The 16,904-nt window shown below is 41.7% G+C and overlaps 1 protein-coding gene across 9 annotated transcripts in view; it reads right to left on the reverse strand.

Moving 5' to 3' along the window:
• Window positions 1-1,450: 1,450 nt before the first annotated feature.
• Window positions 1,451-16,904, reverse strand: part of CCDC15 (coiled-coil domain containing 15) — a 71,360-nt gene continuing 55,906 nt past the window's right edge. For 7 of the 9 annotated variants that reach the window (XM_087868322.1, XM_087868321.1, XM_087868323.1 and 4 more), the window contains 3 exons: window positions 3,994-4,170; window positions 3,420-3,568; window positions 1,451-2,216 (listed from right to left, as the gene is read on the reverse strand). In XM_087868322.1, the coding sequence (XP_087724448.1) occupies window positions 2,095-2,216; window positions 3,420-3,568; window positions 3,994-4,170 (448 nt within the window). In that variant the 3' untranslated portion in view covers window positions 1,451-2,094. Of the gene's footprint in view, window positions 2,217-3,419; window positions 3,569-3,993; window positions 4,171-6,853; window positions 6,932-16,248; window positions 16,468-16,904 lie in introns of those variants that run through there. The other 2 variants (XM_087868326.1, XM_087868327.1) reach the window with 2 other exon arrangements.

The following is a 16,904-nucleotide window of genomic DNA, read 5'->3' on the forward strand; positions in this document are numbered from 1 at the left end:
TTAGTAGAAACAGCCCAAATGTTCATCAACTGAGTAAATAAAATGTGGTATCCATATAGTGAAGTATTACTGGGTAACAAAAAGCAATGAAGTATTGATCCATGCTACAACATGGAAAAATCTTAAAAACATTATATTAAACAAGATTTCAATCACAAAAAGCTATATATTGTATGATTCCATTTATATGAAAGGCCAGAATAGACAAATCTATAGAGACAGAAAGTGATTGCTTAAAGCTGAGCGAGGAGGGAATGGGAAGTGTATCGTATGGAATAGGTATGGAATTTTTCTTCTTAAAAATTGTGGTTAAAAAAAAGCCACATAAACTAAAATTTACCATTGTAATTGTTTTTAAGTGTACAGTTCAGTAATATTAAGTAGATTCGCATTATTGTAAAATAAATCTCCAGAACTTCTTCATATGGCAAAACTGAAACTCTACGCATTAAACAACTTCCCATTTCCTCCTCCCCCCAGACCCTGGGAATGACTATTCTACTTTCTGTCTCTGTGAATTTGACCACTCTAGGTTCTCATGTAAGTGGCATCATACTGTATTTGTCTTTTTGTGACTTTGCTTCACTCAGCATACTGATCTTAGTGCTCATCCATACTATAGCATGTGATAGCATTTCTTTCCTTCTTAAGGCTGAATAATATTCCACTGCATCTTTATATACACACCACATTTTGTTTATACATTCATCTGTTGACAGACCCTGGGTTGCTTCCACTTCTCGGCTATTGTGAATAATGTTGTCATGAACATGGTATGCAAAGATCAGTTCGAGATTCTGCTTCCAATTATTTTAGAAACACACCCAGAACTGGAATTGTTGGATTATGGGGGCATCTCCTTAGAATGACAAAATTATTCTAAAATTTGATAGTGGTGATAGTTGCACAATCCTAGAAGTATACTAAAAACCACTGAATTGTACACTTCAAATGGGTTAATCATATGCTATAAAAATTATATCTCAATAAATCATTAAAAAATACAACTCCTAAAGGCTGAATCATGGATATAATTACTTAAAGATTTTGACTGAACTAGATTATTAATCTGGTTAAATAACCAGTCAATTTTGTCATACAGGTAATTTTGGCTTTTATTTTTGATGACCTGCCTAGATGTTTAGAAGTTTTTTGAGACATAACCAAAGTGCTTCTTCAGCACTGATCCATTAGAGAAAAGTAAGAAAAAGGAATTCTCAGGATCTCCAATTCAATACTAAACTTTTTCATATTTTGTGTCAGGGAATACTCTGAAGAAATAACATTCATACTAATACTAACTATAGCAATTTTTATTTCATCTGCTTTGTAGCTATGCCATTCACCAGATTTTTAAAAGGTAGGAATATATAGGCAGGACTTGATGACTCACTTTGACTTCAGATTCATTTTTTGAAATGCCATCACAATGATTTCACAAAGAAGATGCTCAAAAGACAGAGGTTTTATTCACCTTATTTTTGCAATACAAAATTATAAAATTAAAAAGTCTTAAGTCCAATGTCACTAAACGGGGAAAGAGGTAATAAGTTAAAAAACCAGGAGAGAAAAATCTTGAGGAAAAAAATGTGCATCAAATTCAAATTCTTCTCACCTCTAATTGTTATACACAACTGGAAAAGCTATCAGCAATAGAGATGGCCACTGACACTCAGAAACTCATTTCATCATCTTCTTTTCGGCTTTACCTAGATATCTGCATCTTGTCAAGATTCAAAGATACACTTTTAGAAAGACAATAAATGAGATAATCTCAAAGATTTCTCATGATCTCTTCTGATCAGAGCAGAGCTAAGTAAAAAAACCTCTTACTGGTCTGAATAATCATTTTTAAAGCAACAGACTCTATACAGTTCACAGCAAAAACACAAGCCTGGAGGTCAACTTTCAATTTCATTCCCAAGCAGAGACTGAAACAATGGCTATGATCTAATTAGAGTGATGGTTGTCACGTGGGACCCTCCTTCTTTCCAGATTATACATCTTATACATTTTAACAGCTTTTCCTAAATAATCTCTCAGGGTTGATTTTAAGTGAAGATTGAAATACTAACAACTGGATTCAGATTCTCATTACAGATTCTTCAAAGTCCGTCTATGTGCAGAAGCCAAATTATGCATGGCGACTCGAACAGTTGACGTCCCCTCAGGGATATCGCAGGAATTGATGACCGAACGTAGTGCCCGGGTATATGCTGCAAATAAAGGTTTGCACAGTGAGGAGTGAAGTCAGATTCTAAACTACTCACTCTCCCAACCTCCTTCCCATTAGTACTGCTTCTCTACAAGTCTCATAGGTATTAACTTAGCCTATTCATTGAATAAATATTGAGTACTTAGTACATCCCAAGCACTCCATGAGGACAGGAAAGATAATGAAGAGAACAGACACAAAAATAATTAAATTGCAGTGTTAACACTTTCAAACCAGAGGCATATACAAAATATCATCACAGAATGAAGTTCAGAATGAATGAAAAAAAACATTTAGGAAAAGATTTCCAGAAGTAGTAACATTAAAGATGGTCTTAAAGGATTAATAAGAGTAAAGGAAAGAAGGCTTTCTAGGCAGAAAAATTCGTGGTGCAAAAGGTATTAAAAAAAGTGACAGGTACTGGAAATAGCAAGTTTGATAAGGCTGGAGTGTCACCTGGGGCCAGAGAGAAAGTATGCCAAATATGGCATACATTTTGTACTGTAATGGTGAACCCTCAAGGTTTTAGAATAGAGGAATGGCATGATAAGATTTGTGTTTTTAAAATTTAACTCACAGAATGGATGAGAAACTCGTATCACACGGATAAGGCAGTAGGAATACAAATAGTGGCAGTATTTTTGGTGTGTGCATGAAGCCTACATAATCTCTACACTACACACGTCAATATATTTAAGGATGGCCAGGAAACAGGAACATTAGTGACAACAAGAAGGACTCTGTTTTCTCTAGCTGGGATTCCTGAAGATAGAGTTTATACTGGTCCTCACTTTCCTCAGTGTCACCTGGCAGAACCGGCAGTCTAATGTGCATACAGATGGCAATAAGTCTATGTTAAGTAACACTAAAGTATTCGGATAATAGGGAATTCAGTTGGATAGAGGCCTAACTTAGATGGCCATAAAACACAAGCTCTACTTTCTTCATTTATAGGAGGACCTGGAAGCCAAGTCTCCCTACAGTGGAGTAGAAATACTTCCCCAGCATTAATGGAGACAAGGAAATAGCAGATCTCAAAAAGGATTATAACTCACTATAATTATTTGTATTGTCTCAGAGTTGTTTTGTAAAGGGGTTATATATAGTAAATACCCAATAAATGCTAACTTACTATAATCACTACATTTATTGTTTGTTTGTTTGAATTGCTACCAGACCCCAACCATTTCTTTAAGAAGCTTACCTCTATGGTTTTTATAGAAAATACAATTGTTGGCACAGGTATCAGGATGAGCATCCCAAAAATCAGTACCACAGCAGCAGAGCGGAGGTAAAGTAATATTATACAGCCGCATTTTCTCCTGGATCCGGGCTCGCAGAGCTTCTATATATCTATAAAGACACAGTATGGTCAGGCTAAGTGAACCACTAGGAAGAGAATGAGCACGAGTCCTTATTTGACTACCAACTTTAACCATTTATTTATTTTTTTAAAAAGACTTTATTTTATTTATTTGACAGAGACAGAGACAGCCAGCGAGAGAGGGAACACAAGCAGGGGGAGTGGGAGAGGAAGAAGCAGGCTCCCAGCAGAAGAGCCCGACACGGGGCTCGATCCCACAATTCCGGGATCACGCCCTGAGCTGAAGGCAGATGCTTAACAACTGAGCCACCCAGGCGCCCCCCAACTTTAACCATTTACACTATTTCACATCTCCGTGCCTTGACTCTTCCTTTTTGTACTGGGAAACAGCACTGGGAGAAATATAGTGCTATTCCTCTAGAGCCAGGACTATATGCAGAATTTTTCAAAATACCTTTGGCATTCCTTTTCTCTCTGCTGTTGTTTTTCTCTGGTTCCTTTTAGTTCCTCAAGTTTTAGCTGGGCTAATATGTCACTCATCTTCTCCCCTGAATATAGCTCTTCATGAAAGTTCATTCTTAGTATCCTCTGCTCTTCAGCGTAACGTTGCTGCTCTTTCTTTTTTTTAATTCTGAGAATAAAATCATAACATGGTTAGGAATTTCATAAAATCATTATTTAGAATTAGCTTCTAGACCCAAATAATTCAAGGAATTCCCAGAAACAAGAAAGTCAGGAAATCAGTTTAGCACCCCTAGAATAGCCTCAAAAATTCCTGCTGGCTGATTGGAGTTTATTCCACAGCTCACGTAAACATATAGCCTCTCAAATGACAATGACCACTGGTAACATATAAAAAGGTTTTGCTGTAAGAATCCAAGTACAAAAGCTTTCTTACCTTAGACAACGAAATAAATAGATAAATCAACCAACCAACCAACCAACCAACCAACCAACCAGACAAAATACAAAAAAACAATGGGTTTTATGACTCTGGACATCAGGCAATGAAAAACAGTGATTCTTGACAGATGGTAAACAAATGAAGCGAGCCCTATGAACTGCCCAAGCCTACTGCCTTGTCAGTTTCCAGGCAGTAGGCACAAGGTAGGAGTATTGAGGTAGAGCCTGGTAGATTCCCTGAGTTAAGAAGATGGAGCTGAAGGTCCAGAGCAACTAGAGTTCGTAGGAGGGAATATCAGAGAGTGGAGAGCTGTTCAAGAGCGAAAACCTGGAGATCTACAGGGTCTCTCCTTCTAATACACAGCAGAGCACTGTGTACCTATTTGAGGAAATAACCTGAGGCTAAGGACAGAATCATCAAAATGGGTAACAAGGAACAGTGCCTTGTGCTCACACAGGCTGGAAATAGTGCCTGTTCCCACCAATCAAACTTGAAAAATTCATAACACACAGGGCATTGGGCAGAGTTTTCAGGGTGATCTTACCTCCACAGTGGGGAATAATGATTAGTCCTAAACTGAGCACTGTTCCAGATACAACCTAATAAATTATAAAAGCAAAACCCCAAAGTAATTTAACTGTACCCCAAAAGCTCAGAAAAATTTATAAGAATACAAAGATACCAAGCAACCAACAAGGTAAAATTCACAATGTTTGACATCTAATCAAAGATTACCAAGGATGCAAAGAAGCAGGAAAACATACTCATAATGAAGACAACAACCAATCAAAAGCAACCTAGAACTGAGTTATTAGAATTAGCACAGGAAAACATTAGAACAGTTATTATGTCTACATTTTATATATTCAAAAAGTTAAGATATAAAAAGGACAAATCAAACTTCTCGAGATGAAAACTACAATATCTGAAATGAAAAATACACTGGAGAACAAGCCTATATCTAATGGAATTAATAACTAATAACCTTTCAAAACAGAAAGCACCAGGCCCACATGGGTTCACCAAATAATCATGGAAGAAATTATACCAATTCTTTACAATCTTCTTTCAGAGGACAGAAACAGAAAGAATATTTCTTAACTCATTCTATGAGGCCAGCACTACCCTAATACCAAAACCAGACAAAGATATTACAGGAAAAGAAAACTAGAGGGGCACCTGGGTGGTTCAGTCAATTAAGCATCCACCTTCAGCTCAGGTCATGATATCAGAGTCCTGGGATCCAGCCCCACGTTGGGCTCCCTGCTTAGCAGGGAGTCTGCCTGTCCCTCTCCCTCTCTGCCCTCCCTCTGCTTGTGCTCTCTCTGTCTCTCTCTCAAATAAATAAAATATTTTTAAAAAAACAATGAGAGACCAGTATTTCCCATGAACACAGAGACAAAAATTCTCAAAACTATTAGCACATCAAAGCCAACAACATATAAATATATGCCAAGACCAAGTGGGATTTATCCCAAGAATGCAAGGCTAGTTCAACATGAAAAAAAATCAATTAATATAATCAATCACATCAACAGGCTAAATAAGAAAAATCACATGACCCTATAAATATATGTAGAAAAAGCATTTGACAAAATCCGACACCATTTATGATGCTCTTGGTAAACTAGAAATAAAAGGAACTTCCTAAACTTGATAAAGAGTATCTAGAAAAAACCTACAGCTAACATCATACTCAAAGGTGAGAAACTAGACACTTGCCCACTAGGATCAGGAATAAGGCAAGATTATCTCCTCACCACTCCTTTTCAACATGGTACTGAAAGTGTTATCTAATGCAATAAGACAAGAAAAGGAAATAAAAGATAAACAAATTGGGAAGGAAAATAAAGCTGTGTTTGTTTCCAGATGACATGACAGTATATATTCTTCCCAACCTGATCTATAGATTCAGTGCAATCCCCCCAAAAATCCAAACAAGTTATTTTGTAGATAGTGACCAAGTGATTCTGAAGTTTATATGGTGAGGCTAAATTCCCAGAATAGCTAAAATAATATTGAGGAGAAAAACAGAAGATACATACTACTCAACTTCAAGACTTATTACAAAGCTACAGTAATCAAGACAGTGTGATTTTGGTGGGATAATAGACAAATAGAATAGAACGGAACAGAGAGCCCAGAAATAGACCCATCTTAATAGAGTCACTGATCTTTGATAAAGAAGCAAAGGCAATGCAACAGCATGAAGACAGTCTCTTCAACAAATGGTGTGGGAACTACTGAATGTTCATGTGCAAAAAATGAATCTTAGACACTTCTCACAAAATTAACTCAAAAAGGGTCACAGAATTAACTATAAAATATAAAACTACAAAACTCCTAGAAGATAACTTAGGAGAAAAATCTACATGATCTTGGGTATGGTGATGACATTTTAGATACATACCAAAAGCACGATCCATAAAAGAAACAATTGATAAGCTAGACTCCATTAAAATCAGAAACTCCTGCTCTGCAAAAGGCACTGTCAAAAGAGAAGACAAGCCATAGACTAGTAGAAAATATTTGCAAAAGATATATGATAAAAGACTATTAACCAAATATACGAAGAACTCTTACAACTCAACAGTAAGAAAACAAATCTGATATAAAAATGAGCCAGGGGCGCATGGGTAGCGCAGTCGTTAAGCGTCTGCCTTCGGCTCAGGGCGTGATCCCGGCGTTCGGGGATCGAGTCCCACATCGGGCTCCTCCGCTGGGAGCCTGCTTTTCCTCTCCCACTCCCCCTGCTGTGTTCCCTCTCTTGCTGGCTGTCTCTCTGTCACATAAATAAATAAAAATCTTAAAAAAAAAAAAAAAAAGCCAAAGGCCTGACCAGACACCTCAGCAAAGAATATACAGAGTTGGCCATGAACAACGCGAGTTTGAGCTGCATAGATCCACCTACATATGGATTTTTTTATAGTACAGTACTGTAAATGTATTTTTTGTTTCTTATGATTTCCTTAATAACATTTGCTTTTTTCTAGCTTATTTTATTGTAAGAATACAGCATTTAATACATATACCATACAAAACATGTGTTAATCAACTGTTTATGTTATTGTGAAGGCTTCTAGTCAACAACAGGCTGTAATGAGTTAAGTTTCGGGAGAGTCAAAAGTTACAGGTGGATTTTGACAGTGAGGAATATGGCTGCTCCTAACTCCCATGGGATCATGCCTTCATGATGAGTGAGTGAGCGAATTATTGACTGACTGACTGAATGATGAGGTTACCCTCTGGTGAGCATTAATATGGAAGACAAATATCTTCATATCTTTTGCCCAGAGAGGTCTGTACATTTACCTATTCCCCAGACTTCCTTGTCACCAGCTTTCCAACAATGTACCTTTCAAGTCTCTGACCATCCAGCCAAACCACTGACCACAGCTCATGGATTAACATGAACTCTTACCTTTGTATAAGCGTAAGAGTTTAGGTTGAATGAACAGTAATATACCTTAGATCACCAAAACAGTCATAATGGCCCTTCAATCAATTCCCAGACGTGAGCCAATTTACAGACCAAGAACCTCTTGAATGAAGTGGAATCTAGATCCCTTTGAGGAAGGACCTTGCTATACTGTCAAAATTTTATACTGTTAATCTTTCTCTCAGTCTTCCCCAAAGGGACCATGATCTGCTAGTCAGCTGTCATAGGTCTCTATGAGTCAGACTACTGTGATTATCGCTTTGGCTCAGTTGTCCAATTATGGTAACCACATCCCTCTCGTCCTGCCACTCTGGAATCCCACTATCCCTACTGCATCAGGGATCCCAGTTTGATGGCTGCAGTTCCTACTGTAATGTTTGACCTACAGAAAAGAGTGACCACAGAACTCTTCAAAGATGCTGAGGCTCCCCTCACAAATTTCTCACAGTGGTGATGAAAGGTGTGCCCTCTTGACCTGCTCAGAGTTGGTGAACAGGCCTTACATGATAAGCCCACCAATCTCCCTAAGCTTTTGGATACCTTCCTCTACAATATACCAAAGCAGTTCTGGCATTTAACTTCCTTTTGTGTAGGCTACATTTGGGTCCATAGTTTAGTCAACCAATCAAACTGTTAAAGACTTCTAACCCCTCAATCTCAAACACTGAATTTGGAGTCTCTGCTGAATGGGCCCATACCAATAAATTCCACCTGATCCAACTTTATATTCCATCCATATATTTCATCCACCATGATCCTATCCTTTTATGACCCAGTCTACACATACTCCCCGGATTTCTCTATATATAAATTAGAAAAATAGTTTTTTTGGAGTGTAGTATATCTCCTCATAGTCACACTTTGTATCTCACTTGGGGCCTGCTGGGACTTGAAATCTAGTTATAGGTTGAGAAACTAAGAATGCTGGTAGGGGTAGCAAATTAATACAGGCCCAAACCAGGGCAGAGGCCATGGTGATGGCTATGTAGGAGGATGTGTTTGTTAATTTTATGTATCAACTTGGTTTCAGGGACCATGGGGTGCACATTATTCTGGGTGCCTCTGTGAAGATGTTTTTGGAGATTAACAATCAGTAGACTACCTAGAGCAGATTACCTGCCCTAACGTGGGTGGGCCATATCCAATCAGTTTAAGGACTAAATGGAACAAAAAGGCTGACCCTCCCAAGAGTAAGAGAGAACTCCTCTGGACCCTGACTGCCTTGAGCTAAGACATTAGTCTTTTCCTGCCTTTAGACTCAAACTGAAACATTGGCTCTTCCTGAGTATTAAGCCTGCCAGCCTTTGTATTTTTTTAAATTTATTTACTTATTTTTAAGTAATCTCTACACCCAACACAGAACTCGAACTCATAATCCCAAGATCAAGAGTCACATGCTCTACCAACTGAGCCAGCCAGGCGCCCCGAGCCTGCCAGCCTTTGAATGGAAACTACACCATCAGCTCTGCTGGTTCTGACTGCAACTAAACTATTAACTCTCCTGGGTCTCCAGCTTGCAGATCTTGGGACTTGCCAGTCTCAATAATAGTATGAGCCAAATCCTTACAATAAATCATACACACATACACACACACACAGTGTATATGTACACACATATAGCATATATGTACACATATATAGTAAGTATATAAACACACACACATACACACACACATATTATCAGTTCTGTTTCTCTGGAGAACTCTGACTAAAACAGAGGGAAAGAATGAGAGAGATATTAAGAAGAAAGAATGAATAAGTCTTAGCAACTGATAAAATACAGACTTGGAGGACGGGAAAGAGACAAGACAACTCAGCCAGAGGACAGTGTGCTTGAGATAAGTAAGAGGATTAATAGGTTTGGGGAAGAAGACAGTGCATCTGATTTACCTAGCCTGAGTTTGACAGGCATGGGATACACCCAGGGGCAGAAGTATAGGTTCCTGGAGGGAACTTAGGACTAGTTCTTGGAAAATACATCTAGTCATGAGAAAATAATGGGAGTCATCTCTACGGAGACTTGAAATTTTAGTTTGAATGAGACCATGCAGATTATTTCAAAGATCCTAACCAGCTCTGACTCTCTATGATGAGTCTGAATTCTGGGATTATAACTGTCCTGGTTCAGATACTCTTAAAGGTAACTTGGTACCTAAGCCTTTCAAAATTTACAGATTGATAACGTTGATTACTGCTTTAGAGACCACAGCTGGAATCCCTCCCACACCATCCCTGCTAGACGGCCACCCTCTAACTACTAATGCCTAGAGGGACAAGAAGCTCACTGTTTCACAAAGCTGCCCATTCCTCTTTAGTCTGGAAGAAAAAAAGGCTTATTCTTGAGAGAAGGCCAGAATGAAAAGGAACTTAGGGGGAAAGATTTGCCAGTAAAATAGAGGAAGCAGTATGTGGACCATAGAGGAGCAAAGGTAGGTTGGTATCAGGGAAGTCAACAGAGGTGTAAATCAAGAAGCTACAGGAGAGTTAGAACTTGTGCACCTGGAGTTACAGATGAGAAGGCCCCTGATGATTGAGGAGAGGTTGATTCCAAAGGAGTGGCAGAAACTCAAGTCAGATTCCCAGGGGTAAGGACAGGTTCGGTGAGAGGAGTAAGACTGTTGACTGCTTCTTCAAGCAAGGACTCTTTTAGTGTACTTCGCAATTCCCCTCCATTAGCAAGGCGCATTTAAGCCTTTCTTGGTACTTATAAATGGAGAACCTATCTCTATTATGAATATTTGACTACATGAATACAATTTAGAAAGTAGGTGTAGAGACTTCACCTTTGAATGATTACTTTATAAAGTGGGATGTGTTTTGCAGATACAACTTTATGATGGCTCATATCCATACACAATTAGGCTAGAGTCATCTATTGCTGCATTACAATTCACCCCTACAACTTACTGGCAGAAAACAACAATAAAGACTTAGCCCATTATTTTTGTGGGTCAGGAATGCACACAAGTCACAGTGCGGACAGTGTGTTTATCTCTGTTCCATGATGTCCGAGGCCTCAGCTGAGACTCAAATGCTGAGGAGCCAGAATCATCTGGAGGCTTAACTGAGCCTGGACGATGTTTCTGGACATGGTTCATTCATGTGCCTGGCAAGTTCTAGCATGAAGTTGGTTCCTCCTGACATGATCTCTACCGTGTTGCTTGAATGTCCTCACAACAGGGTGTCTGGCTTCCCAGAGCGAGTATTCAAGGGGCCAAGGTGGAAGCTGCAATTCTTGTTAATGATTTTGCCTGGGAATCCACACACCATCAGTTTGCAATATCCTGTTGGTCACATGGATCAGCCCTCTTTGTTGTGTGCAGGGACGATAAAAAGGTGTGGATACCAAGAGATGCGGATCATTGGGGGCCGCCTTGGAGGCTGGCTGTCACATCTGGCATGACAAGAGGTCAGTGAGAGCCAGATCAGAGCACTACCGACAGGATGCTAAAAGGCAGGCAACCGTTAGAGGCCCAAGCCTAACTGAGGTGGTTCACTGTCTTGGCTATTCCAGCCATGGGGTCTATAGATGCTGTTCTTGGTCTATCGGATTTTTCATCAGCCCAATCCAATAACCTTCCATAGATGGAGAGTTTATAATTTCCCAAAAGGGACGCATCAGCTGGAATCTTCAAAGCAAAGCCACACCAAGCTGCTTTGCTGGGCTGGACAAACTCTTTGCCTGACACATGTCTCTGGGACACACAGTTTCTGGAGGCACATTTTCTGTGGCTGCTAATGAATTTAGAGCTGAGTGGGAAGGAGGAGTGAAACAACAGCACAGCTTCAAAAATCATTCTCCACTGAGCAAACCTAAAAAGAAATCTACATTGACATAGCAGATTTGCATGAAAACAGTCTTTTCACTCTTGTACACCGCCAGAAATATGGATGTGCTGTGACATGCAACATGCGGCAGGAGCCAGCCGGAGCTTCCACGTTGGCCCACTACACTTTCCTGCCGCAGCACCTCTGCAGCTATTCTGCTGACCCCCAGGACACCCGAAAGCCCAGCATGTTTCCTTCTCATCACCTTCTCCGTTCCTGGTGGGAGCTTCCCTGCCATTTTGCCTTTCCAGATGGACTGACGTGGCTCAGGACAGCCTAGACAGTTCGTCCTGAACAGAAGGGCAGGGTAAACCAGTGGACAGGATGCGAAAGGGCTTGGTAAACATGGGAGAGATACTGAGGTGCCAAAGGCACAGCCGCCCCGCTAGAGAAGTGTTGCCTAGAATGCGCACTTTCTTCTTCCAGGGCAGGAGCACCTCAGACAGGAGTGCTTCTCTTAGTGGAGCTCACTGCCGCTAAGAGCTGCTGCTTCTGAACAGCTAAGTCAAGGTGAGAAGAGAGGGATTTTCCTCCAGGAAAACAAGGACTTCGGTTTCCACTACACAGCTTGTGTTATCATGCTGTGTGACCAGGAAAAGTGTCAATCTTTCCACCTGTAGTTTCTTCATCTGTGGATAAGAATAATCTGCTTCTCTGGAGCTTGGACATGTAGTTACTAAGTGCAGAAGGAATGAGTAAATATTCACCGAACTCCAAAACACCATTAGGTGAAAGGCTTATAAGGGAAACTGGGCAAAAGCATTGTTTTGTCCTCCAGTAATTCCCATGGCTTCCTTCAGAGCTGTGTGGCATTAAGACAGGGCCACAGGCTTGGGAGCGGAATGCCTAGACAGCTGCTTGCTCTACCTTACTATGTGCCTGGAACACACTGCTCCCCAGGGGGCCTGCCAGTTCAAAATAAGGGACTTGGACAGTGGCCGTCTGTACCGTGCTTTCTGCTCTGGATTTCATGACCTTGAGTTTAAAGGCTGGAATGGCCACATGGTGCACTGTGGACTATGGACCAGACAAACACCTGAGTTCTCCCCCAGGTCTTCAGGAGAGCTCAGAGATTAACCCATCCCATTTCTTCACCTTTACTATACAACTGATCACCTGGGGGACCCTGTAACAAGGATCAGTCCCCTGCCTCACCCAGACCATTGAGTAAGGATCTGAGGGCAGGGCCCCTGCCTAGGTATGGTTTAGAAAACTCCCCAGGTGGATTCAAATGTGCATTCAAAGCTGAAATCATCTAACCCATCATTATTTACAGCTCTCAGCAGAGAGGCTCAGGTCCAGGCACTGGCCCAAGCACTCTGGTAGTCAGCAGCACGGTTGGAATTGGACCTCAAAGCTTGTGAACCCCAATCCCTGAAAAGCATCTAGAAGTGACTTATGGAATCTCTCTCTCTCCCATCTACGGAACCTCTTGGATTTCCTCAATAAAAATCACCCCAGATCCCAAAGCAGCATTGGAGAGACACTTCCACAGCAGGAGGGCAGTTGGACTGCACGCTGACTGACTTGCTGAGAGTCACCTTCCCCTTGGCGATCTCACTAATCACAGGTGCTACTAGTAAGCTGCTATCAACTACGAGAGCCCTAATTTAAATTTTAGCTTTGCTAGAAGGGACAACTGATGGGAAGTAGCCACAGAAAGTCACATACAACAAGAAAATCTGCTCCCACTTCAGCTCACTTGCCTTCTGAGAGGGATGCCTGTTGGTTGCCTCCAAGCCTAGGCCCACATGGTCAAGGCCATTTCCTTTACCAGCAGAGCAGGAAGTTCCATGAAGCCCATCGAATTCCATGAGTTCAAAGCCAAGGAGAAAGGCCAGGAATCAGACTAAGTTCATCTTCTCCATTCAAGCCTCCTCTCCTGCTGACGTGGAAGGGCCACCCTCCCTCCAGCCCCACATCTCCCACAGCTGTCTCCCTCACTGGTCCGCTCCCCCATTTCAGGAAATGCATTGAAAGCAAATAGCAGAGCAGTGGTTTTGCTATGCTGCTTCATCTTTTTCTGGCTCAGAGACCCAAGATTCAATCACAACAGAAAGAATTGCTGGACCTACCGTCAGCAGGTCTGGATTCGAGTTTTGAGTGTTTGATTGACTTGCTATAAGACCTTGGGTCTATCCCTTAATTCCTCTGAGCTTTTGGCACCTCATCTTAAAAATAGGGATCTAGAACCCCACTGTGTCTACTTCTCAGTGTTGTGACAAAGATGAGTCTCATTTAATGTACATGAAGGATCTTTGTAAGCTGTACAGACTGCTTGGGTGGGGGGGTCTTTATCATTAGGGAATTAAGGCTTGGATAGGAGTACAAATACTCAAAAGCATGGATTTCTCAGAGAAGTAGAATATTCTGCCCTAACCACTTTGGAGTTGAGAAATAGCTCCAAGGGATCCTTGCCTAGGTCTACAGCAGAACATTCCTGGTATTTATGGGCTCCCTGAGGGCGTGCAATGAGGCTTACTGAAGGAGGCCTCAGCATAGACCCTGTCCTCTCCTGGGTGGCAGAAGTGAAGAGCCAATGCCTCCATAAGGAAAGCTACACACTGTGTTGCTGCCAAGCAAATGTGATGATCTTCGCTATGGTCATTCATTGTGCCTGGTACATGGAAGATGCCCATATATATTTGTTGAGTGAATTGATTTCAATATAAGGTAATGCCCATGCTAATCCCATACTCTCCTGAGATCTGCAACTTGTCAGGGCAGAAGTAATAGACGTTACTGAGGATTAAATTAGTTGGAGGAAAAAAAGAAATAACCAAACAAATCTCTCCAATTATATAATACATATATATATATTCATTGTAGCTAAAAATTAGGTATTACAGGTATGTATAACACATACACAACAGAAAGAAATAACACAAATCGGATTCATTTAACTTTTCTAGTGACAATTATCAATATATGCAAACCACATTGGGCATTGCTGTAGGCAGAGTATAGAAAGAAATCACCCAGTGTTACAACTGAGGCGAAAGACTGCATGGTGATTGAGGGGTGTGGGGGTCAGGAAGGATTTGAGGGGGGGCGACATGTGAGGAGGCAGAGAAGGGGAACTAGGAGAACAAGCCAACCAGGAAATCATGTGACAAATGGAAACTCCAGAGCATTTTATGATTAAGTCCCAACAGCCACTGCTTACTGAGAAGTGGCTAAGTGTGGGCACCGTGCTAAATGCTTTACATACAGGATCTCATTTGCTCCTCATGGTAACTCCATGAGGTAGCTATTTTTATTTCCATTCTGCTATGAAAAAACTGGACTTCAGATGGTCACAAAGTCGGAAGCAGCAGGAACAGACATTGGTCTGACTCACACCCTTCCCCCACCCCTCAGTCCTTGCTCTCACGTAGTCCAGCATGAACGGAATTAATTGCTCATAGAGTGACAGGCACACTGGGAGAAAAGACAGGACGAAGACAAATCATGCAATGTTTTGTTTATGGATTCTGAGGTGACTTTATTGAACACAGAGGCCAGGGAGGGGAGCCACAGGAGGGAGAGGAGGGGGAAGAACAAGATCAGAACTGTGCACTGAGATCACTCCAGTGGCCATAGGGAGAGTGGTCTAGAGACGACTTGAGAGGCTGTGGCCATGAGCCAGGCTTGGGGTGAGATAATTACAGCTTGTCATCAAGCTTTGCCACTTGAGAGTGTGGTCCCAGAAACAGCAGCCTCCTCATCAACTTGAGCTTGTTAGAAATACAAACCCTTGAGTCCCACCCAGACCTACTGAATCAGAATCTATATTTTAACATGATGGCCAGCTAACTACTGCACACTGAAATTTGACCAGCACTGTCATCAGAGACAGAAGCTCTGCCTGGAGGGGACTGGAGTGTGGGGGACGGACACTCCTCCTGGAGGTGCGCAGTTTTGAATGGCAGATGCCTTTGAGAATCAGAGGACAGCCAAGGACCTTGCCCCAGAAAAAAGTGCTGATGCGTACCAACAGTACCCTACAACTTAAGGGCTTCACAGAGCCCTGATGAGCACGAACCACTGCTGGATCTGTAAGAAATCCCTGAATCTTAATTCGCTAATAATTTAGTTGGGGAGGAGTGGTATGGAGCTTACAGTTTTTTAAAAAAATCAAGTCTGAAGCCATAGACTGTCATTTTAGAGAACTCTTCAGAACCTGGACAAGGCTTTGGTCACTGCAGCCAGGGCCAAGACTCTGCTCCCATTTCCCCCTCCCCCACCTGCATTGTTCTCCAAACCCCCTAGTGATGGGAGCAGACACCCTGGCACTATAATACGAGGCCTACCCTGGCCTCCTTGAGCTGGACCTGACCTGCCTGCCTGCTTTTCTTTTCTTTGGTCCCAGAAAAGTCAAAATTAGCCTCACTTTTGTTCCTTTTCTTCGGTGTCTCTAGATTGTGTCTCTGGAAAGGATTATTGTGCTCTGGGGACTCTCTCATGGGATGTGGGGAAGGTGATGAGTGAAAAGGAAAATGATCTTTGACAAATTGGTTCAACTCAGACAATCACATAACTTTCCAGTAATTACTCACCATTGCTTCAGGAAGGCTACTGTTTCAGCCCCCAAATATTAGCCGAACCTTCCTTGGGAAGTGGTCAGAGGTTTGAAAGCATGACCACGTGAGCAAAGGACTCCTTTTGGTAGCCTTCTGACATTGTATTGGAAATGGTGATACCTCAGAGGCTCCTGTCCCATGACTTGAGTTCTTTATCACAGGGTTCTCCGGGGGTCAGGAGACATGTTAGGGTCACTGCCAGGATACAGAGAAGAGGGAGTGACTCCTGAGGTGTGGGCTCTGGAGGCAGTAGCATTTGAGCATGATTTGATTCCACAGTTACCTACTTCCTGGCTGGATAGGTTTTCCTTGCTGATTATTTCGGGACCAGATGGAAATATTCTTTCACCTCTCACAATAAGCACTGCTACAAAAACCGAAACCATGCGCAGTGAGCCAGGGGGGCAAACGTGATGTCAACTGTCAGAACGAAAGGTTTCACATAAAGAACTCAAGGTATGACCAGGCATGTGCCTTCTACAACTTCTCAAAAATTCCAGAGAGAGCCCCCATTGACCTCATTCAGGCTTGCTCAGCCTGATATCCCTGGAAATGAAACCAGTGGTGGTGGCAGCACATGAGAATGCTTTCCTGATGGGGAGGATATTTTTCCCTGTGCTCATGTGGTCATC

Source organism: Ursus americanus, chromosome 16 (assembly GCF_024610735.1).
Source record: "Ursus americanus isolate L20-20 chromosome 16, mUrsAme1.1.p, whole genome shotgun sequence".
In the NCBI taxonomy this organism is placed as follows: Eukaryota; Metazoa; Chordata; class Mammalia; order Carnivora; family Ursidae; genus Ursus; species Ursus americanus.